Source organism: Schistocerca piceifrons, chromosome 10 (genome assembly GCF_021461385.2).
Source record: "Schistocerca piceifrons isolate TAMUIC-IGC-003096 chromosome 10, iqSchPice1.1, whole genome shotgun sequence".
NCBI classification, from domain to species: Eukaryota; Metazoa; Arthropoda; class Insecta; order Orthoptera; family Acrididae; genus Schistocerca; species Schistocerca piceifrons.
In genome coordinates this window covers 94,421,162-94,449,074 of record NC_060147.1, presented here as the reverse complement: position 1 = coordinate 94,449,074, position 27,913 = coordinate 94,421,162, and the positions used below count along the sequence as shown (strand labels likewise).

The following is a 27,913-nucleotide window of genomic DNA, read 5'->3' as shown; positions in this document are numbered from 1 at the left end:
AGTGCGTGGTTGGTGTTAAATTACATATCGTTGGTGAAGGACACAACCAACCACAAAAATTTTAAAAAATATTTTATTGTCATTGTTAGTTTCGTGTTATTAATTCCATTTTCAGGTGGCTAAGCTTCTTCTACTGCAGTATTAGATTCGTTAGCAACATGGCGTCTGCTGCCGCACTGCATAAGAACATCTTCGTAGTTATCGCCACTTGACATATTGTATGGATGACTTCAATGACGCAGAAAAATCTGCTAATGGGCTACAAATTATAACATATAAAGTGAATGAGTTACATACCCCAGTCAACAAAGGAAAATTAGGGGAAAAAGTGTGTAGTCGCAGCTCGCATCTCGTGGTCGTGCGGTAGCGTTCTCGCTTCCCACGCCCGGGTTCCCGGGTTCGATTCCCGGCGGGGTCAGGGATTTTCTCTGCCTCGTGATGGCTGGGTGTTGTGTGATGTCCTTAGGTTAGTTAGGTTTAAGTAGTTCTAAGTTCTAGGGGACTGATGACCATAGATGTTAAGTCCCATAGTACATTTGAACCATTTTGTGTAGTCGCAAAATTTTAGTACAATGGTAGAAGGGAGTATCATGAACAATATATCAAAAATACCCACCGGGGGTGTCCAAGGCTGAGGGTGGTGGGCGTTTAAGGGCCACTTTTTAGGTTTTTTCTGGCGTAAGAGCGACTTCTAGCAAAAATGTTTTCAAGTACAAAATTAAACTACACTTAATATCCGGCAAGAAAGCCTTATTCACTTTTTCTCTAAGGCTAATAGGTCTCGCTGTAATGGTACCTGAATTACGTAACCATTGCGGCACCTCATCTCAACCTCTCGATACCAGCAATATTCTGCTGTGTTTCTGTAAAATAGTTAACATATTTCTGTGACAACATTCAGATTTGATTTCATTAATGTAGAGGTACTTTGATACATCGATATGTTTATATTGCAATGACATTATTCTTATATGTATTCTTTCTTTTGTCACTATGATCTTTGACGTACTTGTAACTCTGATTTTTGGGAGCGTAAGCGGTTATTAAAGAGTCAAGTGTTGGTCGTCATGTTAAAAAGACGCAAATTGTAGTCAGTTTATGAAATGTAAACCTCAACAGTGAGGAAGATATTTTGAAGTATGTTTTATATTGTGAAGTGATGGTGCAACAAAAGTGATAAAAAAGAGGTGTAACTTAAATTCGGCGTGCTGATTATTTTTTTCATCACCATTGTCTTAACTTGCAAAAGTTTAATCTTCAAGAATGGTTTGTGAAACACATCTATAAAACTTTTGAATATCGCAGAATAACACCTAGGCCTCTTTGCATCCTAGCTTGGAATCATCACTGCCTAGATTTTCGACGAATGAGCCATGAGTTCACAACGAGACCAGCGTGGGAAACACGGAAAGATGAGTACCTAGTTTATCCGTAATTTCAAGAAATGACTTTATTAACTGTGCTCTAATGACACCTGCCACATAATATAACTTTGTTGTTGCCCGAAAATGCAATATTTAGCAGCGTGAGCAACACTACAATCATAATTAATTTTTGACCTTTGTTGTGGTAGGGTTGTTAGGTCGCGTTGCAGGTAATGGCAAAATCGCAATATTATTAAAAATAGTGTTTTAATGGTATTCAATTATTTACTGTTAAATAAAGTGGGTTATGAACAAATATGAAATGTGTGTACCATGTCTAAGTACAGTAAAGCCATGTTTTATCATCTAAATTTCAAAATTGTACTGCTTTGTTCAATTCGAACAGAGCTCGCTGTAGTATATCCAGTTTGACCGTCGGCCACCAAGAGCGTGAAGACGAAAGTGTCGCTGTCTATGTTATTGTTAGAGGTCTCACTGTAGACTTTTCTTTCCCCTCACTCGAATGGTGGAAGCATTGTATATAAATAAAATAAAATCGGTCAGTAAGGGTAGCCTTTTCGTACTCCCATATTAGTGTATTTTGAGAAACGTTCTCGTCGCCTCTTGACAACTCATATCTGCCTCTTGTAATCCACACTTCCGTTACTGAAGTAAATCTCAGTCCCATGTAGAAGACAGCTGAAATTTTACTGTACGAACAGCGGAACTGTAGCAAGCTACTGTTTTTCCCCTTTCCATATTTTTTTGGGGGAGGGCAGAGGCCGGGGGTTATGACAAAGTTTCGAACAGGTCTGAAATGGAAAGTTTGTTGGAAGCTAATCTTATTCTCAGTAACAGGATGAATGTAGTCTACGTAATCGGCGCACTGTGAGTTACGATGCCTTGAGACATGATACATACTTAATGCGTTAAAAATTTGATATAAAATTATGATTCTTAATGAGTAAATTGTAGCAGCATTTTAAATTTTTACATTCGGCCAACAGTTGCATGAAGTACTGAAAATTAAATTTTTGTCACCTCTAGAATCCGTTAGATAGTCGGGATGGACCTGTGAACTACAAACCACGTGCTATGAACCATGAACCGGTGTAGCCCGTTAATAAGATACATACGTTGCACAAAAATACGGAAACACCCCGAGCACATAGATGTAGATAATGTCCAAATCTGAAAGTTGTGTTGTTGTATTTGACAGGAAAGGCACCCGTGCAACGCGGTCACATCGTGCAAGTGTGCGTGTTCAGAACTACGTTTTGTGTAGTTGTGAGTGCATTATGTCGGAGCTAAATTTCTGAGTTTCTCCGGGCGTATACAACTTTAAAATAACTTCCGGGAATTCAGCCAGGTAACACTTTCAGCGACCGCCGATATTTCGGCGGGAGAACAGCCCGCCATTTTCAAGGCAAACTGCAACGAACAGGCGGCGTAAATGCAAATTTAAAACCTCGGTTCTCGGACTGATGCAGGAAAGGTAACACACACACACACTGAACACTAGTGCCGCCAAAGATGACCAAAGTCAGAGCTATCGATAGTGAGACTACGAACTCGCAGCTGAGACAGCGTTGACTCTGTCCCTCTGTTTTTTGACAAGGGAGAGAGCCGGATTCCAAAGACAATATAAACAAAAACCTCCATCCCTGTTAACGAGGTATCTCGCTAATTTAATCTCAACTGCCTCCCTAATGACACTGTCCCAATAGCTGGACGTGCATGCCAATATCTCAGTGTTATTATATAACATGGGGTGACCAGTATCCAAGCAATGTTCGGCAATAGCAGATCTATTTGGCTGCTGTAATCGTGTGTGCCGTTTATGCTCAGTACATCGGTCCTCCACGGTCCTCATAGTCTGACCAATATATGCCATGCCACAGCTACAAGGAATGCGTCATACACCCGCCTTACGCAGACCATTCTTAACAGAACTCAAAAGCACTCTAATTTTAGATGAAGTTCGGAAAACACATTTCACATCTTGTTTCTGTAAACTGCGACCGATCTTGTTGGAAGTGTTCCCTACGTAAGGTAAAAAGGCAGTAGACTTAGGTGTAAATTGCTGATGGTCTTGTGGTGGGTGCTTCTGTAGCCACGTTATTTGAAGTGCTTGGCGTTTCAAGAGGCACCGTACAGAAGATTCATATCGCATGCAGGGAAAGCGGAGGAACAACATCCGCTAAGTCATAACGCGGACGAAACTGATTGTCCAGTGATCCAGACGGGCGAAGACGATTGTAACGAAAAATGAAACGATGTCATCTGCAACAGTTATTGCAGAACTGGATGTCGTACTCGAGAACCATGTCCGCACCAAAAGAACATGAAGGGATCAGGGAATTAGAGTGCGTAGTGGAATTCCAAAACTACACAAGAGTGATGTAAATGCCCGAACCAGGGAAACGTTGTGCCCGAGCAATAAAACCTGGACGATGGTGCAATGGGTAAGTCATACGGTCGGAGGAGTCTTGTTTCACGGTGTTTGCGACGTCTGGTCACATTTACGTCCCGTGAGTGGAATATAGAGGGGCAATAAACAGTGGAATATAGGGAGGGGGGAGTGTCTGGTGAAGATTTCGGCAGCCACATCGCGGTATTCGATGGGCTCCATGATAACTCTGCAACTTCGTATTACTGCTGAGGATTCTGTGACCATACTGGCTGGTCAAGTCCAAGACGACAGAGCCCCTGCTCAGACAGCACGCGTCGGCCAGGACTTTTTTTGGGAGCACGGAAATAAATTGTCCCATGTTCCCTGGCCACCACAGTTACCAGGTGTCGGTGTTATTGAGAGAAATGGCTGCTTGATCGGTATCCAGTTCCATTGTTATCTGAACTTGACACTATTTTTCAGAAAGAATACTATAAGAGTGCCTTGAAAACCGTATAGGACCTGTATGTATCCACTCCGAGATAACGGAGGAAGCTACGGGGTGTTAAGAAAGTCTCTCCGCAGTGCTGTATGATTGTTAGCCACGAGTCCCGTATGCCGCAGTGAATATACCGAAAGGAAACTCCGTGAAATACAAGTTATTAATTTACTGAATATTCATTTTTACTTAGAGATTTCTACATTAAATGTTGTAATTTTCCCCCTTTTGTTGAATACTCAATTCAATTCGTCTAGTCATGTTTCCAAACACAAGCTGTAACATTTCTTCTGTAACAGAAGCAGTGAAAGTGGATATTGCAGTTTTCAATTCATCGATGAATTTTGGACGGTTGCTATAGACAGTTGCTTTCGCTGTACCCCATAAGAAAAAGTCAGGTGGTGTTACGTAAGACGATCGAGGAGGCCAAAGTCCCTGTGAAATTATGCAATCACCGAAAACATCAGCAAGCATTGAAACGCGAGCTGTATGCTGTTGAAAATAACCGTTCAGTGTTTCACTTGACACAAGTTCTCCTATGAATTGGTACAGAATATCACTGGAGTATCGCTGTGCGTTTATTGTTTCGCTGAGAAATATGGGACTCACAGTCCGACGTCCAGAAATTGCAATCCAAATTCCTATTTTCACATAATAAAGTGGTTCCTCATGAATACACAATGAATTTGCAGTTCTCCACATACGAGAATTTTGCGAGTTCATGTACCCGGATAAATGAAACCGTGCCACATTAGTGAAAAAAGTTTCATTACGAATATCCATTTCATTTTGTTGAACGAAATTTTTGAACCATTGACAATTACTGTCGTCGCTTGCCATGATCAGTATTTTTCAGGTCTTGTACGACTGTTACTTTGTATGGTAAAAGTTATAATTTTTTCCTTACAGTTGTGTGGGCCGTTCGATTTCCTGGGCGAGTTTTCTTACTGACTTGTTCGGACTCATGGACATTTTATCAGAAATATCGAGTATTTATCCTCAGGCAAAACGCTAGGACGACCACTTCTCTGTGCATCTGTCACTGGACCCGTACTTCGAAATTTGTTAATCAGACCTCGCACAGTATCGCGATGTGGGAGTGTTGTCTCCACGAAAACTGAATTAAATGTTTGACGAACTGAAACTGTGTATTTACCGCCAGCTTTGATCACTTGTTCGAGTAGAAACACACGTTCTTCAATGGTCAGCATTTTAACAGTGACAAAAACGAACAAAGGAGCTAAACTTAAAGGTCCACGTCAACACGTAACGACTCACACCAACGATACTACTGACGCTGGCTGAGATAAACGGAACAGCGGAATGTTAAGAGTGTCCACTTGAAAGAAAGTAATCCAGACATGCGAAAAATCATACGGCATTGTGGAGAGATTTTTTGAACACCCTGTATTTAAGGTAGACAAGTTATAGACGTGCACGTGAGAGAGAGAGAGAGAGAGAGAGAGAGAGAGAGAGAGAGAGAGCAAGTTACGTCAATGTTAAACAATCTTTGTTAAATGTTATTTATTATTCCAGTCTTTGATCACAATAAGAATTCTTTGCACGATGACCGGTTTCAGTCCGTGATGACCATCCTCAGATCTTTTTTACACCATCTCCTAAAGTGATAAGGCCATGGTGTAAAAAATATCTGTGGATGGTCATTACGGGCTGAAACCGGTCATCGTCTAAAGAATTCATATTGTGATCGAAGACTGGAATAATAAAAAAACATTTGACAGTATTGGATCACTGTTTGTATACGCGACCATGTTGGTGAGACATTCTTTATTCTTATTGCGACACAGTCTCTGCCTCTCCGCAGTCTAATACGTTCTTAGTTGGAGTGTGGCAGGCGATGGACATATTCAGTAGTACTGTGTAGCCTTGTGATCGTATGTGTAAGACGAAGAAAGATTTACTGTAAGGGACAGCAAGGACGACTATGATGTATATATATTGAAAAGCGAAAAGAACATAAATTTTGAATAATGTTATATTTTTTTGAAGAGAAGGGGTTTGATTTAAGACTGCAGCACTTCTCAGCTACTTTTTCTGAACGATTATTATCAGATATTTACCTTCACTCACTCGCTCAGACGTGAAAGAAAGACCACCCTACTGCCCTGAGTCGTGCTTTAACATATCAACTGATTAAACTGTTTGGTTTTTATATAAATTCTCTGTTACCCTTATATCTTTTTTTAAATCTGCTCACTTTGTTGAGTCTAGTATTGTTCAGATCAATGTTAGGTGTGAAGATCACTCGAAGCATTACTCCGTCTTTTTGAGTACATACTTCATTCTAAAATCGTTGTCCTGCAATATCATTTCAGAGGAGTAGTAACTCTCCTGACCCCACTGTTTAGGGAGGCTATCATTACGCATTACCACACTGCACCATGTGGTATGCAATAGTTTGAATATTGTTTGGAAATTTTATTTAAAAAATAGAAATGTAGCTTAGGCTCTGCCTGCTTGCTGTTTGCTGTTGTGCTTTCGAGAAATCTGCAACAATGTTGGCAAGACGCGAGGTAAGTGAATGGTTCTAAGCACTATGGGACTTAAAAAATGAGGTCATCAGTCCTCTAGACTTGGAACTACTTAAACCTAACTAACCTAAGGGCATCACACACATCCATGCCCGAGACAGGGTTCGAACCTGCTACCGTAGCAGCAGCGTGGTTCCAGACTGAAGCGCCTAGAACTGCTGGGCCACAGAGGCCGGCGAGGTAAATGGAAATTTTGATTAGGATCAGGTAATTGTTTTACATCAGTTGCGCATTTAATATGAAGACAAGTTGTATTCTGACCAATTACGGATCAAGTCAGCTTAGGTTCTGTTTAGTCAAAGGCAAGCATACAAGTTGCGTAACAGATTGTGGGTAGATAGTTTTGATAGTACATAGACTTTTTATAGAGTGGGAGGTAAATTTGGGCTAAATTTCATACAGAAACACATACTGGGCAACTTACAGATGTTCGGAAACTATTTTAGTGCACTTCGTGGAGATGGTGCATACGCACAAGTAGAATTTGGTTATGTGGTATCTCTCCTAGCTTGGCAGTATTAATGGCCAGCCGAGTAACGTAACTTTGGAAAAAACGACATTTTGTCAATGGAGGGCGTGATTGATTACTTCGTAAAAACTTTTTGTTTATTTATAGACGCAATCACATTCTTATAACACAGTCATAACCAGCTTCGGCGATACAATGACAATCTTCAGATTCTAAAACAATCCAAAAGAAAATTTATATTACAGTACTGAACACTAAAATTGCTACATCATGAAGATGACGTGCTACAGACGCAAAATTTAACCAACAGGAAGAAGATGCTGTGATATGCAAATGATTAGCTTTTCAGCGCATTCACACAAGGATGGCACCGGTGGCGACACCTACAACGTGCTGACATGAGGAAACTTTCCAACCGATTTCTCATACACAAACAGCAGTTGACCGACGTTGCCTGGTGAAACTTTGTTGTGATGCCTCGTGTAAGGAAGAGAAATGCGTACCATCACGTTTCTGACTTTGATAAAGGTCGGATTGTAGCCTATCGCGATTGCGGTTTATCCTATCGAGACATTGCTGATCGCGTTGGTCGAGATCCAATGACTGTTAGCAGAATATGGAATCGGTGGTTTGAAGAGGGTAATACGGAACGCTGTGCTGGATCCCAACGGCCTCGTATCACTAGCCGTCGAGATGACAGGCATCTTATCCGCATGGCTGTAACGTATCGTGCAGCCACGTCTCGATCGCTGAGTCAACAGATGGGGACGTTTGCAAGACAACCACCATCTGCACGAACAGTTCGACGACGTTTGCAGGAGCATGGACTATCAGCTCGGAGACCGTGGCTGCGGTTACCCTTCACGCTGCTTTACAGACAGGAGCGCCTGCGATGGTGCACTCGACGACGAACCTGGGTGCACGAATGGCAATACTTTTTCGGATGAATCCAGGTTCTGTTTATAGCATCATGGTGGTCGCATCCGTGTTTGGTGACATCGCGGTGAACGCACATTGGAAGCGTGTATTTGTCATCGCCATACTGGCGTATCACCCGGCTTGATGGTATGGGGTGCCATTGGTTACACATCTCGGTCGCGTCTTGTTCGCATTCACGGTAATTTGAACAGTGGACGTTACATTTCAGATATGTTACGGCCCATGGCACTACCCTTCATTCGGTCCCTGCGAAACCCTACATTTCAGCAGGATAATGCACGACCGCATGTTGCAGGTCCTGTACGGGCCTTTCTGGATACAGAAAATGTTCGACTGCTGCCCCGGTAAGCATATTCTCCGAATCTTTCACCAACTGAAAACGTCTTGTCAATGATTGCCGAGCAACTGGCTCGTTACAATACGCCAGTCACTACTTTCGATGTACTGTGGTATCGTGTTGAAGCTGCACGGGCAGCTGTACCTCTACACGCCATCCAAGCTCTGTTTCACTCAATGCCCAGGAATATCAAGGCCGTTATTACGGCCACAGTTGGTTGTTCTGGCTACTGAATTTTCAGGATCTACGCACCCAAATTGCGTGAAAATGTAATCACATGTCAGTTCTAGTATAATATATTTGTCCAATGAATACCCGTTTATCATCTGCATTTCTTCTTGGGGCAGCAGTTTTAATGGCCTGTAGTGTAAAACCTAAAAGTAAGTTCAATATTTAACCAGGCTTGTTGTAATCTAACTGAATTTATGCGAAATACATATAGGTATGAACTATACGTATTTCGCATAAAAGCCGGCCGAAGTGGCCGTGCGGTTAAAGGCGCTGCAGTCTGGAACCGCAAGACCGCTACGGTCGCAGGTTCGAATCCTGCCTCGGGCATGGATGTTTGTAATGTCCTTAGGTTAGTTAGGTTTAACTAGTTCTAAGTTCTAGGGGACTAATGACCTCAGCAGTTGAGTCCCATAGTGCTCAGAGCCATTTGAACCATTTCGCATAAATTCAGTTAGATTACTAATAAGCCTGGTTAAATATTGAACTTATTTTTAGGTTTTAATAGAAATTTTCTTTTGTATTGTTTTAGAATCCGAAGATGGTCATTGTATGGCCGAAACCGGCTATGACTGTGTCATAAGAATGTGATCGCGTCTATAAATAAAGAAAAAATTTTTTACAGAGTAGCGTAAGATGTGAAGCCGAATGTCTGAGGAAACAGGGCAGGCGGTCCAGAGTTAGCGCTGCCGAGAGCCCGCCGGAAGCGGCCCTCACGTGCGGGGGAGGGGGGTGGCGGGCAGCGGAGCGTCTCGCGGCGAAAGCCCCCCGGGCCACGGCCGGCCGGCGCCAGGCACCCACCGCCACGCACCCCGCGCTGCCCGCCTATAAAAGCCGCCGCCGGAGCAGCGGTCAGGCAGTCAGAGCAGCGTCCTCCTTCGGCCGTGATATCCACCTGACGCGAACGCACGCACGGAGTCATGCGAAGAGAGGTGAGTCTCATTCTGTCTACCCAGCTGACGGCGGTTCTGTCCGAGCCGACCACAAATAACACGGGTTGGGCCATCTGCTTACAGCTACGTCCTAGTGGAGGGTACACCCAAAAGTTTTCGACGTAAGGTGTGCACAGCATTTTACACGCTGTCTGTTTATTTATCTTCGTGAGCCACAATTATTTTGCCTCCTTTGGTGTTGTCATCTACAACATTGCCTCCTGTCCCAACCTCCCCATCTAAAAGCAGCACTTACACTCTGCGTCCTCCGTTATTTGCTGGACGTATTACTACCTCCGTCTTCCCTTGCTGTTATTACTCTCTATATCTCCCTCTACTACCAAGGAAGTTATTCCCTGACCTCTTGACACAGCTCCTCTCATCGTGTCCCTTCTTCTACTGAGTGTTTCCCACTCATCATTTTACTTCACCTATTCTGTGACGAACATCTACATTTCTCATTTTACCAATCCCACTGGTTTCTTCTGCAGCACCACACCTCTACATCTACTTCGCAAGCCACCCAACGGTGCGTGGCGGAGGGCACTTTACGTGCCACTCTCGTTACCTCCCTTTCCTGTTCCAGTCGTGTACGGTTACCGGGCAGAATGACTGCCGGAAAGCCCCCGTGCGCGCTCGAATCTCTCTAATTTTACATTCGTGATCTACTCCGGAGGTATAAGTAGGGGGAAGCAATATATTCGATACCTCATCCAGAAACGCACCCTCTCGAAACCTGGACAGCAAGCTACACCGCGATGCAGAGCGCCTCTCTTGCAGAGTCTGCCACTTGAGTTTGCTAAACATCTCCGTAACGCTATCACGCTTACCAAATAACCCTGTGACGAAACGCGCCGCTCTTCTTTGGATCTTCTCTATCTCCTCTGTCAACCGGACCTGGTACGGATCCCACACTGATGAGCAATACTCAAATATAGGTCGAAAGAGTGTTTTGTAAGCCACCTCCTTTGTTGGTGAACTACATTTTCTAAGGACTCTCCTAATGAATCTCAACCTGGCACCCGCCTTACCAACAATTAATTCTATATGATCATTCTTCTTCAAATCGTTCCGTACGCATACTCCCAGATATTTTACAGAAGTAACTGCTACCGGTGTCTGTTCCACTATCGTATAATCATACAATAAAGGATCCTTCTTTCTATGTATTCGCAATACATTCGATTTGTCTATGTTAAGGGTCAGTTGCCACTCCCTGTACCAAGTGCCTATCTGCACCGATTCTCTTCCTTTCTGGTTCATGATTGGTCCAAATGGCACTGAGCACTTTGGGACTTAACATCAGTCCCCTAGAACTTAGAACTACTTAAACCTAACTAAGGACAACACACACATCCACGCCCGAGGCAGGATTCGAACCTGCGACCGTAGCGGTCGCGCGGTTCCATACTCAAGCGCCTAGAACCGCTCGGTCACAGCGGCCGGCCGGTTCGTGATTCGCTACCATAACAACGTTATGCTCCAGACGTATATTGTCAGAAATTTCTTAGTCTAATGAAGGCCTATGCTTGGTACCAGTACACTTGTTATAGCGTCTTCGCTTGCGGTAGCCTGCTTGTAACATCTTCCTTGGTTCATCCGTCGTGTTTTATTTTGATTCAGAGTTAAGGGAATTCCTGCATTTCTTCTATCCCACAAATGTGCCCTATCTCTGCTGTCTCGTTGCGAAGTACGCATACACAATGCGCAAGCGAAAGGACCTGTCTTTAACAAATAGCGGTTCTGTAACATTAGAAGGCTGCAACCGTCGAAATGAACGTAATATTTGGTACCATTATCCCTCGATATCTCCTCAATTCTCTCTTACTTTGGTAGCACATTCCTTTTTCCTGAAATTCGTCTTTCATATCGCTAAATTCTATCTGCGCTTTACTAAACCTATTAAAGATGTGTATTTTCTTACGATTTTATTCTTTTAAATAAACGTGAGTGTTCGTATATTCTGTTTTTCAGCTTACATCTGGAACTGTTGTGTGCAGTCACATTTTTCCCTGTATTTATGCATTTGGAAGTGACGTTTTCGGTCTGATGGCACTTTCACTTGCGTAAAATCACATATGCGTCCAATATTAGAATATTTCTCAAATTTGTGGCATCCATAGTAGGTAGGACCAACATGGGATATTGAGCGTATATAAATAAGGGAGTCAAGAATGGTCTCAGGTCTCTTTTGACTCACAAGAGACTAACGAAAATATTGAATAGCCTGAATTGGCAAGAGCAAGTTATCCCTTGACAACCTTTTCACAAAGCTTTCAACACCAATATAAAGAATCTGAAGTTACTTTTCATTTTCCCGTAGGACTATGAAGACCAGGCTAGACTGGTTGCAGCACAAACAAAGGTACTTAATTCTTCCCGCGCTCTTGCGCTAGTACGCAGAGTACTTGTGTAGATGTACACAAATATTTTTCAGTACTTTCAACTTCGGGTTTAAACCTGTAGTAATTGTACTCGTAAAGCAACTGCGGACTTTGTGGCTTCGGAAATTAAGAATTATCTACACAACAAAATGGTGACTGTTGTTCATCAGTATGGCATCCTTACCAGGTAGGTATAGAAGAGGTAGAGAAGATCCAAAGAAGAGCGGGGCGTTTGGTCATGTGATCATCTAGTCGCCACTAAGAGCGTTCTCGACATGCTCATTAAACTCCATTGGTAGACGTTAGGCATTCTGCATCAAGGAGAGGTTTGCTATTGAAATTTCGAGACAGCACCTTCCGGACAACGTATTACTCCCAAATACATCTCTAGTAATGACCACGACGAGGAAATTCGAGAAATTAGAGCCAATAAGAGGCTCACCGTCTATCATTCTTCCCACGTGCCATTCGCGAGTTGAACAGGGAAGGGGGGAAGAGCTAGTGGCACAGTACCCTCCGGTACACACCATTAGGTGGCTTGCGGATTGTGATTTTAGATAGATGTGGTATGGGAATATCTTGAGTCTCCAACAGCTATAACGGGGATAAAATCAGGCTGAATGGGATCAACGAATCAACCTCGTATGTATTGCATTTTCCAGCGCAAGGGGCTCTTTAGCACGCGGTACATTCAAAAGTACGCTGTCTGACGCACCTTGACAGAAATTCTTAGCGTGTAGATACAGGCCAAGATCTAGAGCGCCCTCTGCAATGTGTGCTTGCAGCAGTACTTACAAACATTCACAGGCGGCTCGCTTTCGCTGTGGACAATGGCTGAGAAAGGCGCCCGCACGTTACGGTCGCCGTCCCACGCTGTTTCAGTGTGCTGGTTTCCCACACTTAAGAAGTCCCTCACCTAGCAGCCATGTTTTCAAAACAGACACGCTGCCGCCAGAATCCTGTGCTGACACGACATTTGAAACTGGACGAGAACTGGACACAGTGTCTCCATTTGCAAGTCACGTAAGGCTTCCCCCCTACTTCATCATGTATAAAGAATAACAACCACTAGTAAATAGCACTCCAATCAGTACGTAATATACAGCACATAATGCAACTCTACCACGAACGGAGGTTGCTCGAAAAGCAGTGAGTTGGTCACGTGTTCCATAGATCATTTGTACGGATCTTTTATCGAAATGGTATGAAACGAGTCGGTTTACAGGATATGTATACATGATTAGTGATAAAATCCATGAACATATTATTTAGAATCAAACTTTCACTCTGCAGCGGAATGTGCGCTGATGTAAAACTTCCTGGCGAATTAAAACTGCGTGCTGGACCGAGACTCGAACTCGGGACGTTTGCCTTTCACGGGACTTTGCTAGAGCACTTGCCCGCGAAAGGCAAAGGTCACAAGCTCGAGTTTTGGTCCGGCTTGCAGTTTTAATCTGCCTGTAAGTGTCACATAATTTAGTCCTACTCGTGGAACTACATTCTTTTTTAATGTCTGTCAGTTTTCAAGCAGAAATTCGTGAATGGAATAGAAGGAGTTCTCCGCAAGAAATGATTTTAAATTAGATTTAATACTTTCTTCCTGCCGGTCAGACACTTTATGTCAGTGGGTTTTTGTTTCTGCATGTTGAAGTCCTTTCTGATCCACTAACAGCTTTAATAGTGGGTAACAAAGGTCATTTTTTGCCTCTAGCTTTGTAGGTGTGGACATAACTGGTCGTCTCAAACTGTGACGGATTATTTATGACAAATTTCATTACCGAAAATATGTACTGCGACGGTCTCTAAGAGGTACCTACATGACGTCCATGGGTGATCACCACATATCATTCTCACTGCTCGCTTTTGCGCAATCAATATTTTCTTTCTAAGCGATGATTACCACAGAAAATTATTCCATAAGATGCCACTGAGCAAAAATATGCAAAATATCTTAGCAACTGCATAAATAGCAAAACTATCTGAACTTAACTGTTTGAGAAGCTCAGTAATCTAAGGAACGGGAGCAGACCCAAAACTGAACCTTGTGGGACGCCATGATTTTTTTTACCCACTCACTAAACTTTTCTACATTTCCGACATTGACTGAATTATTCGGTACAACCTTATTCGTTTTGTTTGTTTAGTATGTGTCAAACTGATTGTAATGCCATCAATTCCACAAAACTTGAAGTTTTCCAAGAGATTAACAAGATGTACACGATCCAATACTTTGCAAAGATCACGGAAAATACCAAATGGTTAAGTGGTATTAGTTAAGGCTCGTAATATATGATGAGTGAATGTATGAATTACTGTTGCAAGTGGATGAGTTACTTTACCTCTGGAAGGTGCACTTGTCTTACATTTTTAATAACGTCGTGCTCACGAGAATGGCAGAGGAAAGTTCCCAGAACCGTATTCCCCCTTCCAACTAAAACGGACCATCTAGTGTCTTGACTCTGCTTTCTACTCTAGTGGAACCAATTTTAAGCAGTACTTTCAGCTTCTACCAGTCAATAGCGGAGCGCACAGGTCGCCTGCTTCACTTGTTGCTTATCAGTCAGCCATTGCATGTTTTGACATTGGAGAAAGTTTTTACGTTTTGCTGTTTCTCGTTACTTCTCCTAGAACCTCTCCTCTAAGCTGTTTAATCTATATGTGTTCTCGAGTAGTTAGGTTTAAGTTTAACGTTTCTTTGTAAATCGTTTCATTGAGATGTTTCAATAAAAATTTATTTGGTGAACAGAATGTGGGCTCTACTTGCGTAAACTGCTGAAACTGGAGCACCTTCAGTTGCGTCAACCGGACCCGTTACTGTCTGTATTTAATGTATGCCTGTTTTAGTACACCCTCCATTGGAGATTCGACGAGGATAATGGGGAAGGCTGCTCAAAGAAAGTGGAGTTGTTCTAAATTGACTAAAGCATTGAAGCATTTGGGAAACATAACATGGGTTGGTAGGAGGCCAGTAAACAGTGTAACGTCCAAAAACACGAGGCTGTCCAAAGCTAAGTACGGTACACAAGAGGACGCAGCAGCAAGCGGAATAGGCAGACATAGAATTTTGGGTGAAGATCTTGAACAAGGTCTGGTATGGAAGCTTCTTTCTTTGGCCCTACTCGTAATAACATGTGAAAAATTGCAGTACAAATGGCAGAGAGAAATAGCACTTAACATCCTTTGAAAGACAAAACTGCTAGGGCAAAAAAGTTTAATCTTTTTCTTGACCGTCAGAAAATTCAGAAAGAAACTCTACAGGAATATCCTATAGCAAGGCTCATGGCCATGCTGATTTAGGTTTTCCGTGATTTCCCTAAATCATTCCGGGCGAATGCCGGGACGGTTCCTTTGAACGGGCACGGCCGATTTCCTTCCCCATCCTTCCTTAATCCGATGTGACCGATGACCTCGCTGTTTCGACCCCTCCCCCAAAACCAACCAACTAACCAAGGCTCTTGGGTTCAACAAAGAACCCAGAGAGAAGTTATATAGCCTTCTGGAAAATGTTAAATTAAACTTACTTTGGAACTAGATTATGTTTTGTCTAATTTAATACCTGTTTCTAGTTTTGTCTACTACTCTTTTACTTATTTCTACGAGAGAGCCAATTTTGGTATCTATTTTTCGTGTCTGCTAAGTGTAAGGTATTCGAGAGTAATTTTTTTTGGGAATAACTTTCAAAGATATTTTCTATGAGTAAAATATAAATGGTGCTTATCATCTACATCTACATCTTCATGGATACTCTGCAAATCACATGTAAGTGCCTGGCAGAGGGTTCATCGAACCACCTTCACAATTCTCTATTATTCCAATCTCGTATAGCGCGCGGAAAGAATGAACACCTATATCTTTCAGTGCGAGCTCTGATTTTTCTTTTTTTTTTTTTTTTAATTGTGGTGATCGTTCCGCCCTATGAAGGTCGGTGTCAACAAAATATTTTCGCATTCGGACGAGGAAGTCGGTGATTGGAATTTCGTGAGAAAATTCTGTCGCAACGAAAAACGCCTTTCTTTTAACGATTTCCAGCCCAAATCCTGTATCATTTCTGTGACACTCTGTCCCACATTTCGCGATAATACAAAACGTGCTGCCTTTCTTTGAACTTTTTCGATGTACTCCGTCAGTCCTACCTGGTAAGGATCCCACGCCGCGCGGCAGTATTCTAAAAGAGGACGGACAAGCGTAGTGTATCCAGTCTCCTTAGTAGGTCTGTTACATTTAATAAGTGATCTGCCAATAAAACGCAGCCTTTGGCTAGCCTTCCCCACAACATTTTCTGTGTGTTCTTTCCAATTTAGGTTGTTCGTAATTGTAATAACTAGATATTTGGTTGAATTTATCGTGTAACCGAAGTTTAACGAGTTCCTTTTAGTACTCATGTGGATGACCATCATATTATTTAAAATATAACTTCTATTATTAATAACCAAAAACGAACTGGCTTACGGTTTTGGACACTTTCCTCTACAATATGTACGATCTTCAACAGGTCTTGATGAGAGCAAAGTGATTATGGAATAAAAACTGTAAGGTGCTCTTTCAAAGAGTCGTACTGCTATTCGTGTTTTCATAAAGAACAAAATTACAAGACAGGCAATTACTCTTATTAATGTCCCCCCTGGTAGCTAAACAACATTTGAATGACAGATTTTTTTTTTATTTTGCTTCTGGACAAAAAGTCATTCCGGAGCGGTCGAGGTACATAGCGCACGCTGTACGGTATACGCAGAATAAATAAAATTTCCTAATCTGATGTCGATTCTGGACTCGCAGATGTAGTGGACAGAAGCGTAATCTCGGAGATAGGCCGGATGGGCTCGTATGCCCCGGTTTTTCCGCGCGTCACGGTCCAGCGACATAAGCACCGAACGACCGCTCCATATGGTGGGAGGAACAGGTGGCGTACTTTCTGGACACGCACGCTTGGAGGACGGAGAAAGCAGCTCTCCAGTAGTTTCCGCTGGACAGCGCAGCACGCAACCGCTTTCCAGAGCTCCCTCCCCCCCCCCCCCCCCCTCCCCCCTCGCCCGTGTTAATTGGGCTGGCCGTCGCCTCGCTCTGTTGCTCAAGATCCTCTCCAGACAACAACAATGTTTAAAAGGCCGCGACGCCACACTCCGGCGAGTCCGCTATCTCGATGCAAGACGTTCCGGGAATTGAGAGGAGATGGCGCCGCGAGCGCAGGTACGAACAGAACGGAATTTCGCCTCTGTTACGTTGGGCTATCTTGTGTATCACAGGCCATGTCCCAACCTCATATGGAAGGCAGTTTGGTTCATTCGGCCAGATGTACACTACTGTCCGTTAAAATTGCTACACCAAGAAGAAATGCAGATGATAAACGGGTATTCATTGAGCGAATATATTATACTATAACTGACATGTGATTACATTTTCAAGCGGCTTGGATGCATAGATACTGAGAAATCAGAAAATCTGGCAGTAATAACGGCCTTGATGCGCCTGGGCATTGAGTCAAACAGAGCTTGGATGGCGTCTACAGGTACAGCTGCCATGCAGCTTCAACACGATACCACAGATCATCAAGAGTAGTGGCTGGCGTATTGTGACGAGAAAGTTGCTCGGCCACCATTGACCAGACTTGTCAATTGGTGAGAGATCTGGAGAATGAGCTGCCCAGGGCAGCAGTCGAACATTTTCTATATCCAGATAGGCGCGCACAAGACCTGCAACATGCGGTCGTGCATTATCCTGCTGAAATTTAGGGTATCTCAGAGTTCAAATGTAGGGTAGAACCGTGGGTCGTAACACATCTGAAATGTAACGTCCACTGTTCTAAGTGCCGTCAATGCGAAAAAGAGGTGACCGAGACGTGTAACCAATGGCACCTCATACCATCACGCCGGGTAACACGCCAATATGGCGATGGCGTATACACTCTTCAAATGTGCGTTATCCGCGATGTCGCCAAACACGGATGCGACCATTATGATGCTGTAAACGGAACCTTGGTTCATCCGGAAAAATGTTTCGCCATTCGTGCATCCAGGTTCGTCATTGAATACAGCGTCAAGGGTAACCGCAGCCACGGTCTACGAGCTGATAGTCCATGCTGCTGCAAACGTCGTCGAACTGTTCGAGCAGATGGTTGTCGTCTTGCAAACGTCCCCATCTGTTGACTCAGGGATCGAGACGTGGCTGCACGATACGTTACAGCCATGCGGATAAGATGCCTGTCATCTCGACTGCTAGTGATACGAGACCGTTGGGATCCAGCACGGCGTTCCGTATTTCCCTCCTGAACCCACCAATTCTGCTAACAGTCATTGGATCTCGACCCACGCGAGCAGCAATGTCGCGATACGATAAACCGCAATCGCGATAGACTACAATCCGACCTTTATCAAAGTCGGAAACGTGATGGTACGCATTTCTCCCCCTTACACGAGGCATCACAACGTTTCACCAGGCAACGCCGGTCAGCTGCTGTTTGTGTATGAGAAATCGGTTGGAAACTTTTCTCATGTCAGCACGTTGTAGGTGTCGCCACCGGCGCCAACCTTGTGTAAATGCTCTGAAACGCTAATCATTTGAATATCACAGCATCCTCTTCCTGTCGGTCTAATGTCGCGTCTGTAGCACGTCATCTTCGTGATGTAGAAATTGTAATGACCAGCAGTGTATATTTCACGTTCAAATCAATGATTAACTTCAGTCATAGCGTCTTAGAAATTACATCGGCTGAAAGCGATCACTGATCTTGACACGGTCCACATGACTACTTTTGTTTTATAATTTTACTAGCTGACAAACACGGTCTTACACGGGTATTCAATTAGTCATTTTTCTATTAGAAACAAAAAAAGAGCTTTGTTTGTAGTGTGATACCGAAAAAAATTCATTTCCATCGTGATCGTGAAAACAGCTTTGAAATTATGCAATAGACTCGGTGTGACATGATGCCATACATTTCATGAACGCAGCTGTTTCGCGTGTCTACAGCTGTGTTTTGTAAACGTCTCTATGGCAACACCTCGTCATAGCTTCATAGGCGGCTATTATTTTCGCCTAGAACAGTTTGCGCTTCGCAGTTTAAAGCGGTCAGAAGCCCTTGCCAGGTGTCACCTATTTCTTGAAGCTGACTCGACTGCAGAGTCTCTTAGTAGCAAAGAAAAAATATATTAAAAGTTCATGCATGATGCGGCATTTTTCTCCAAACATCTCCGTGTCTATAGCGTCATGTCACTTCAACTATGTGTCGTTCAATGACATACTTGTGTAGGTACTTGAGCGGCATATGTGGATACTGCCTGCGAAATTTCTTGCGAACGCAGTTAGTAGCAGAGAAGTAATACCATTAAACGTCAAGCATGATGGGGCAATCTTACACGCATCTCGTAGTTTCTCATGTCGTCTCTCCTGAATCATTCGAATGACATGGAAATCGGTAGATGTACAGACAGACCAGTGGTTACAATTTCAGAAAAATTGGACAGTTTATTCAAGAGAAAGAGCTCCACAGACTGGGCATAACAATAACGGATTAGTCCATCTTTGGTCCTTATGCAAGTAGTTATTTGCTTTGGTGTTGATCCAAAGAGTTACTGGGTGTCGTCCTGAGGAATATAGTGCGAAATTCTGCACAACTGGCGCGGTGTATAGTCAAAATCCCGAGCTGGTTGGAGGGCCCTACCCATAATACTCCAGATGTTCACTAAAAAACTACATCCGAAAAGGCCATGAAGGCCCAACAATACTGACCGGTCGCCGTGTCATCCTCAGCCTACAGGCTTCACTGGATGCGGATATGGAGGGGCATGTGGTCAAGACACTGCTCTCCCAATCCTATGTCAATTTACGAGACCGAAACACCTCCTTCTTAGTCAAGTAGCTCATTACAAGGGCTGAAGGCACCCTGATTGCCAACCGCGCGACAGACTGGATGGTCACCCATCCAAAGGCTAGCCCACCCCGACAGCGCTTAAATTCGGTGATCTGACGGGAACCGGTGTTACCACTGCGACAAGGCCACTGGCTCTGTCAACACAGATTTTCTGTGAATGTTTGTGCAGCCATTGTTGGTGATGTCTTGATTGGGCCCCATGTTCTTCCACCTACGCTCAATGGAGCACGTTATCATGATTTCATACGGGATACTCTACCTGTGCTGCTAGAACATGTGCCTTTACAAGTACGACACAACATGTGGTTCATGGACGATAGAGCTCCTGCACATTTCAGTCGAAGTGTTCGTACAACAACAGATTCGGTGACCGATGGATTGGTAGAGGCGGACCAATTCCATGGCCTCCACGCTCTCCTTACATCAACCCTCTTGACTTTCATTTATGGGGGCATTTGAAAGCTCTTGTCTACCCAACCCCGGTACCAAATGTAGAGACTCTTCGTGCTCGTATTGTGGACAGCTGTGATACAATACGCCATTCTCCAGGGCTGCATCAACGCATCAGGGATTCCATGCGACGGAGGGTGGATGCATGTATCCTCGCTAGCGGAGGACATTTTGAACATTTCCTGTAACCAAGTGTTTGAAGTCACGCTGGTACGTTCTGTTGCTGTGTGTTTCCATTCCATAATTAATGTGATTTGAAGAGAAGTAATAAAATGAGCTCTAACATGGAACGTAAGCGTTTCCGGACGCATGTCCACATAACATATTTTCTTTCTTTGTGTGTGAGGAATGTTTCCTGAAAGTTTGGCCGTACCTTTTTGTAACACCCTGTATAAATATTCATATTATTAAGATAAAAGTCATTTTATATACCCACCACTACGCACCGCAAGGTGGCTTGCGGAGTGTAGACATAACTGTAGATGTAACAGGTAATGCTGTTAACATCGTGTGGAACTAACGTAATTTAATGGATTTGTAAGTAGCCGCCAACTTTGGCAGGAGTATCGGCTGATGATGTAATTAGACGGCGAACTAGGGCGAGAACCTCGCTTCCGTAATTGCTCGGCCCGTTAGGCGAGACAGATCGGCGGTCGGCGCGTTCTGCCTAAGGCCCCATTAGGGCCAAGTACAGGGGGGATGTGCGGTCAGCAGCGGCAACAAGCGGGTTAGACACGGGCCGGAGGTTTGCGCAGGCGCAGAATCGTGCAGTGCGGGGGGGGGGGGGGGGGGGGGGGTGATGAGGGAGGGAGGGGGAAGGGTGGAAGGGGGGAGGGGTGGTGAGATGGAGAGCACTGGTGACGTTCGGGAGCGGCAACTGTCTGAAGCGAAATGTCTCTTCCGCCGAAATCAGATCAACGTCTACCTACATTTCACAACGCAATATGTTTCTGAAATAAACCGCTATCAGCTCTATATGAACTTTTAGAGGAACACGACTGCTTTCCTGCTTTCGCGATGCCAAATCACATCATCAGGTGTACATCTACAAGATAGGAAACGTACAATTGACACTACGATAAAAAAAAGAATACATACCTCTCCTATTGATTTTTGTTGTATGACAACCAATATGGAATACTCACACGCCAGTAAAACATTTACGCACTGATACGGGAAGAAGAGGGACTCAACAGTGTCAAAATAAAATACTGTCACCTATAATGAACAGACATGATAATTCAAACTGACCAGTTGAGAAACTGGCATGTAAAAAGCGCGTTTACCCACCGTGAAAAGAACAAAATAGCAACAATGAAAGAACGCGATTAAAAAAGCTCACGTCATACCGGGAACGATCTACAGCAACCCTCAAATCGATTGGCCGTGCAGGGCCACATTGGGTGTGTCACTGAGGGCACTACTGACACCATACATATAGCGGGGAAAGTTGCAAACATTTCGCGGATATTCAAATATCTACAGAATGACTGAGGCCCCCGCTTTTAACTTGTCAATATTTAACAGGTCGATAGAACTACACTACAGGCCATTAAAATTGCTACACCAAGAAGAAATGCAAATGAAAAACGGGTATTCATTGGACAAATATATTATACTAGAACTGACATGTCATCACATTTTCGCGCAATTTGGGTGCATAGCAACTGAGAAATCAGTACCCAGAACAACCACCTCTGGCCGTAATAACGGCCTTGATACGCCTGCGCATTGAGTCAAACAGAGCTTGGATGGTGTGTACAGGTGCCCATGCAGCTTCACCACGATACCACAGTTCATCAAGAGTAGTGACTGGCGTATTGTGACGAGCCAGTTGCTCGGCCACCATTGCCCAGACGTTTTAATTGGTGAGAGAACTGGAGAATGTGCTGGCCAGGGCAGCAGTCGAACAATTGCTGTATCCAGAAAGGCCCGTACGTGACCTGCAACATGCGGTCGTGCATTATCCTACTGAAATGTAAGGTTTCCCAGGAATCGAATGAAGGGTAGAGCCACGGGTCGTAACACATCTGAAATGTAACGTCCATTGTTCAAAGTGCCGTCAATGCGAACAAGAGGTGACCGAGACGTGTAACCAATGGCACCCAATACCATCACGCTAGGTGATACGCCTGTCATCTCGACTGCTAGTGACACGAGGCCGTTGTGATCCAGCACTGCGTTCCGTATTACCCTCCTGAACCCACCGATTCCATATTCTGCTAACAGCCATTGAATCTCGACCAACGCGATCAGCAATGTCGCGGTGCGATAAACCCCAATCGGGATAGGCTACAGTCCGACCTTTCTCAAAGTCGGAAACGTGATGGTACGCATTTCTCCTCCTTACACGAGGCATCACAACAACGTTTCACCACGCAACGCCTGTCAACTGCTGTTTGTGTATGAGAAATCGGTTGGAAACTTTCCTCATGTCAGCACTTTGTAGGTGTCGCCACCGGCGCCACCCTTGTGTGAATGCTCTGAAAAGCTAATCATTTCCATATCACAGCATCTTCTTCCTGTCGGTTAAATTTCGCGTCTGTAGCACGTCATCTTCGTGGGGTAGCAATTTTAATGGCCAGTAATGCATTATGCCCTGCCTGCAACGGGTACAGTATTTAGTTTCAGAACGTTCACTCATTCCCATACCAGGGCGTAAATGTTTTACTGACGAGTGAGTATTTCACAGCGGTTGTCATACACGATAATTTGGATAAGTATCTTTTTCTTATCATAATGTCGATTTACGTTTTCTGTTTTGTAGGTGTACACCTGAAGATGTGAGATGACATCACGAAATCGATACTTTATTGATTGGTTGGTTGATTCAGCGGAAGGGACCAAACAACGAAGACATCTGTCCATCGGAATAGGGTAGGATGGGGAAGGAAGTCGGCCATGCCCTTTCAAAGAAACCATCCCGGTATTTGCCTGAAGCGATTTAGGGAATTCACAGAAAACTATACGAGCATGGTCGGACGCGGGTTTGAACCATCATCCTCCAGAATGCGAGTTCAGTTTGCTAACCTCTGCGCCACCTTCCTAGGTGGAAAGCCAGTCGTACCAAAAGTACAGAGGGTCCCAAAAAAGAATGACCCGATTTTAACTTGTAATAATAACGAGACAAATGTCACTAGGTAACTGAAACAGCGCTAGATGTAATCGGTATGGTCTAGAGTTCCAGAAAAAATCCGCTAGATGTCGCTACGAGCGCAATTTCCTCAATGCCAACGTTCCTCAACTCTGGATAGGGCGTACAAGGCCGCGAGGCCAGGCTTTACACTCTTGGCCTCCTAGGTCCCCTGACTTAACACCACGTGATTTCTTCCTGTGCGGATATGTTAAACATTGTGTTTACGTTCCTTCATTACCTAGTAACATTGATGAACTAAAAACCAGAATATCAGTTGCTGTAATTCCAGTGACACCTTTCCGGCCGCTGTGACCGAGTGGTTCTAGGCGCATCAGTCCGGAACCACACTGCTGCTACGGTCGCAGGTTCGAATCATTCCTCGGGAAAGTGTGTGTGTGATATCCTTAGGTTAGTTAGGTGTAAGTAGTTCTAAGTCTAGGGGACATGACCTCAGATGTTAAGTTCCATAGTGCTCAGAGCCATTTGAACCATTTGAAGACGCCTTATGCTCTGTTTGGGATGAATTCGGATATCGACTAGATGACGTCCGTGTAGCCAAATGGTTCTGAGCACTATGGGACGTAACTTCTGAGGTCATCAGTCCGCTAGAACTTAGAACTACTTAAAACTAACTAACCTAAGGAAACCACACACATCCATGCCCGAGGTAGGATTCGAACCTGCGACCGTAGCGGTCGCGCCTGGAACCGCTCGGCCACTCAGACCGGCCGGCCGTCCGTGCAGCCAATGGAGGACATATTGAGCATTTAAGATGGATTTTTATAAACTTCTGTCTTTTTTGAGTAATTTAGTATTGAATTTGTTGGTGTTCAGCCCTTCTTCATAATAAATAATTCTATTTACAATCGGGTCATTCTATTTGGGGCACCCTGTATTCCACCATGTGTGCGTGATACGAGATAATACAGACGAAATACCCTCAAGATCTCAAGAAGTATGCAACAATTCGTCTTCCAGAGCAGAAAAGTGATGACAGATGTGAATAATGCCAAACTACGAGCTTAATAAATCATGCTGGGGGCTTCACTCGTGAATTTTTTCCAATCGTTAAAATATTTCACACTTTCAGAATTATTATCCACCGCGTTTTGCTTTCTTTCTTGGGAAGATAGGAGTTAGTAGGCTATGTGATGGCAGCATTTTCCACTTGATCCCTCTTTGTGCACACCATCACCGACGTCGTCAGCAACAGCTGAAACACTTCACCGTACATGATGCACCGATTATGGTCGGTTGAGACATCTGTAGTGTAGACTGTCCAGCTGTACACCGCTCAAGTGGTGTCAACTATAGTGCTCTTTAATGAGATTTTCACTCTGCAGCGGAGTGTGCGCTGATATGAAACTTCCTGGCAGATTAAAACTGTGTGCCCGACCGAGACTCCAACAGGATCTTTGCCTTTCGCGGGCAAGTGCTCTACCAACTGAGCTAGCCAAGAACGACTCACGCCCCGTCCTCACAGCTCTACTTCTGACAGTACCTCGTCTCCTAACTTCCAAACTTTAAAGAAGCTCTCCTGCGAACCTTGCAGAACTAGCACTTCTGAAAGAAAGTATATTGCGGAGACATGGCTTAGCCACAGCCTGGGGGTGTTTCCAGAATGACTCTGCAGCGGAGTGTGCGCTGATATGAAATTTCCTGACAGATTAAAACTGTGTGCCGGACCGAGAGTCGAACTCGGGACCTTTGCCTTTTGCGGGCAAGTGCTCTACCAACTGAGCTAGCCAAGAACGACTCACGCCCCGTCCTCACAGCTCTACTTCTGCTAGTACCTCGTCTCCTGCTCTTGTGAACCTTATGATAAAATGTAGACTACCTATTTTGCCATTGGCTGACACGACTTCATTGCCCGCAGACGCTGTTGGCCCTGCTTACCGTCGCCCTCGCGGCAACGGTGGCGGCGAAAGACTCCCCGGCGGCCAAGGAGGGCCACAGGACGAAGCAGGCTGAGGAGGAGATCAGCAGGACCCAGAAGAAGCGCGGCCTCTTCGACCTGGGCTACGGGGGCGGCTACGGCTCCGGGCTGGGCATCGGCTACCTGGGGGGCGGCCACGGGCTCTTCGGGGGCGGCGGCGGCTTCGGCGGCAGCTACGGAGGCCACGGCCACGTCAAGACCGTCACAGTCACCCAGAAGGTCGGCATCCCCGTGCCGCAGCCGTACACCGTCCACGTGCCCGTTGACAAGCCCGTCCCGTACCCCGTGGCCAAGCCGTTCCCCGTCGAAGTCAAGGTCCCCGTCGACAGGCCTTACCCCGTACCGGTCGAGAAGCCGGTCCCTTACCCGGTGGAGAAGCCTTTCCCAGTACCGGTGAAGGTGCCGGTGGACCGACCCTACACCGTCCACGTACCCGTCGAGAGGCCCGTACCTTACCCCGTGGAAGTCAAGGTCCCGGTACCCCAGCCCTATCCCGTCCACGTCCCCAAGCCCTACGCCGTCGTCGTCGAGAAGAAGGTCCCCGTGCCAGAGCCCTACCCGGTCGAAGTAAAGGTCCCCGTACCACAGCCGTACACTGTCCACGTCAAGGTACCGGTGGAAGTGCCCGTTGACCGCCCTTACCCTGTCCACGTAAAGGTCCCCGTCGACAGGCCGTACCCGGTGCACGTCCCACAGCCCTACCCAGTGGAGAAACCAGTACCTGTACCCTACACTGTCGAGAAGCCCTACCCTGTAGCGGTGAAGGTTCCCGTGGACCGTCCTTACCCGGTGGATGTCCCCAAACCCTACCCAGTACCTGTAGAGAAACCTGTTCCCTATCCAGTCGAGAAGCCAGTTCCCTACCCCGTCGAGAAGCCCGTAGCCTACCCGGTCAAGGTACCTGTTGACAGGCCCTACCCTGTCGATGTGCCCAAGCCAGTCCCTTACCCAGTTGACAAGCCTTACCCTGTGCCTGTTGACAAGCCCTACCCAGTGCCAGTAAAGGTCCCAGTAGAAAGGCCCTACCCAGTTCCCGTGAAGGTCCCCGTGGCGGTCCCGATCAAGTCTCACTACGGCGGTGAAGGTCTAGGAAGTGGCTACGGAGGTGGATTAGGGGGCTACGGAGGTGGATTTGGCGGCTACAGTGGAGGTGGCTACAGTGGAGGCTACCACCATTAAGGCAGACTGTTGACGCTCTGAAGTTACCACCATGGAGTTCGTCTCCTACGCCAACATCGTAGATCATTAACCGCGCCCACAGTATCGAAGTACCATCTGAAACACCATCATCATCAGTCGTCTGTCCTGTGATTCCACGCCCTGAACAACAGCTGACGTCATCACTGAGGTCCAACTGATCATCATTCCTCGCTGCTGATCCTGCTCCTTGAGCCGTCGCTCACACTCAATTCCCATGCACCACATTTTTTTATGTATTCGCAACTGCATATAACTGTACCGCTGGCTACCACGTGACTCTCAGTGGAATTTTCCTTCGCCTTATCATCGCGATTACTCAAATTTGTTATGAGGAGGAAATATTGTCTCCTTCTGACTACTAGTTGTGAACCCTCCAACTTGTGTGTAGTAAACGTTGCTCAAAAAAGGATAGTCCAGCACATTACAGAGCACTTCAATCGAAGAGGCTCTGTGACGGGCAAGTCCAAACGAAGTAAGCGTTCCTTGGAGGATGATGATGCCAAAGCATCCTAGTTACCAGAAATCACATTGCTAATGCCTCCTTGGATGCGCCTAAGAGAACTGCATACAGGAAGAGTCACTGTGTAACAGAACGGTACAAATATGCTTTTGCATTATGTATAGTTTCCAGTCATATGTCAAAGTGTCTGCTTGACGTACACCATCTCATTTTGTGATAAGTCTTGTTTATATGTTCACAACTATTTTTGTACTGCAAAAATAAATAAAAAATAAAGAATATTTTTCTCAAATTTTCTGCTCTCGGCTATATTCCATTTACTTTCCTGTAAGTTTCACAAGCACTTCCTCAGATCTTTAACTCATCTGATAAGACGTTTGTCCACTTATATCGGGAAATTATAAACATTAAATTGTGATTCTCAGTAGCCTCTAAGGTATTATTCTTCTTACAAATTAAAATTACTGAATGCGGTCATGGTTGCTTTTCTGGTTCACCTGATCAATGGTATTACTCAGTCACCTTCATTTCTATCGAGCACAATGAAGGAAAACAGCTACTAACATAATATCATGATGTAATACATTCCTCTTTACTGGGTGAGTATGTCGCAAGAAAAATCTGTAACGATCCATTTGATCACGATCGAGTCGTATTATCACTAGGAGTAATCGAGGCGTAGGCCACAACTCTTTTTTCCGTTCCCTCCTCCCCCGCAATTTCTATCTTTCGCTTACCTCTTCATCTCAGAGCAGTACACCGGGTACG

The 27,913-nt window shown here is 44.9% G+C and overlaps 1 protein-coding gene across 1 annotated transcript; it reads left to right on the top strand.

Annotated features, from left to right (window-relative positions):
* Nucleotides 1–9,641: 9,641 nt before the first annotated feature.
* LOC124718827 (repetitive proline-rich cell wall protein 2-like) lies at nucleotides 9,642–27,437 on the top strand. Its single transcript, XM_047244448.1, has 2 exons — nucleotides 9,642–9,712; nucleotides 25,426–27,437. Exons 1-2 carry the CDS (start codon nucleotides 9,701–9,703, stop codon nucleotides 26,662–26,664), a joined length of 1,251 nt encoding a protein of 416 aa, XP_047100404.1. The 5' UTR covers nucleotides 9,642–9,700; the 3' UTR covers nucleotides 26,665–27,437.
* Nucleotides 27,438–27,913: the final 476 nt, after the last annotated feature.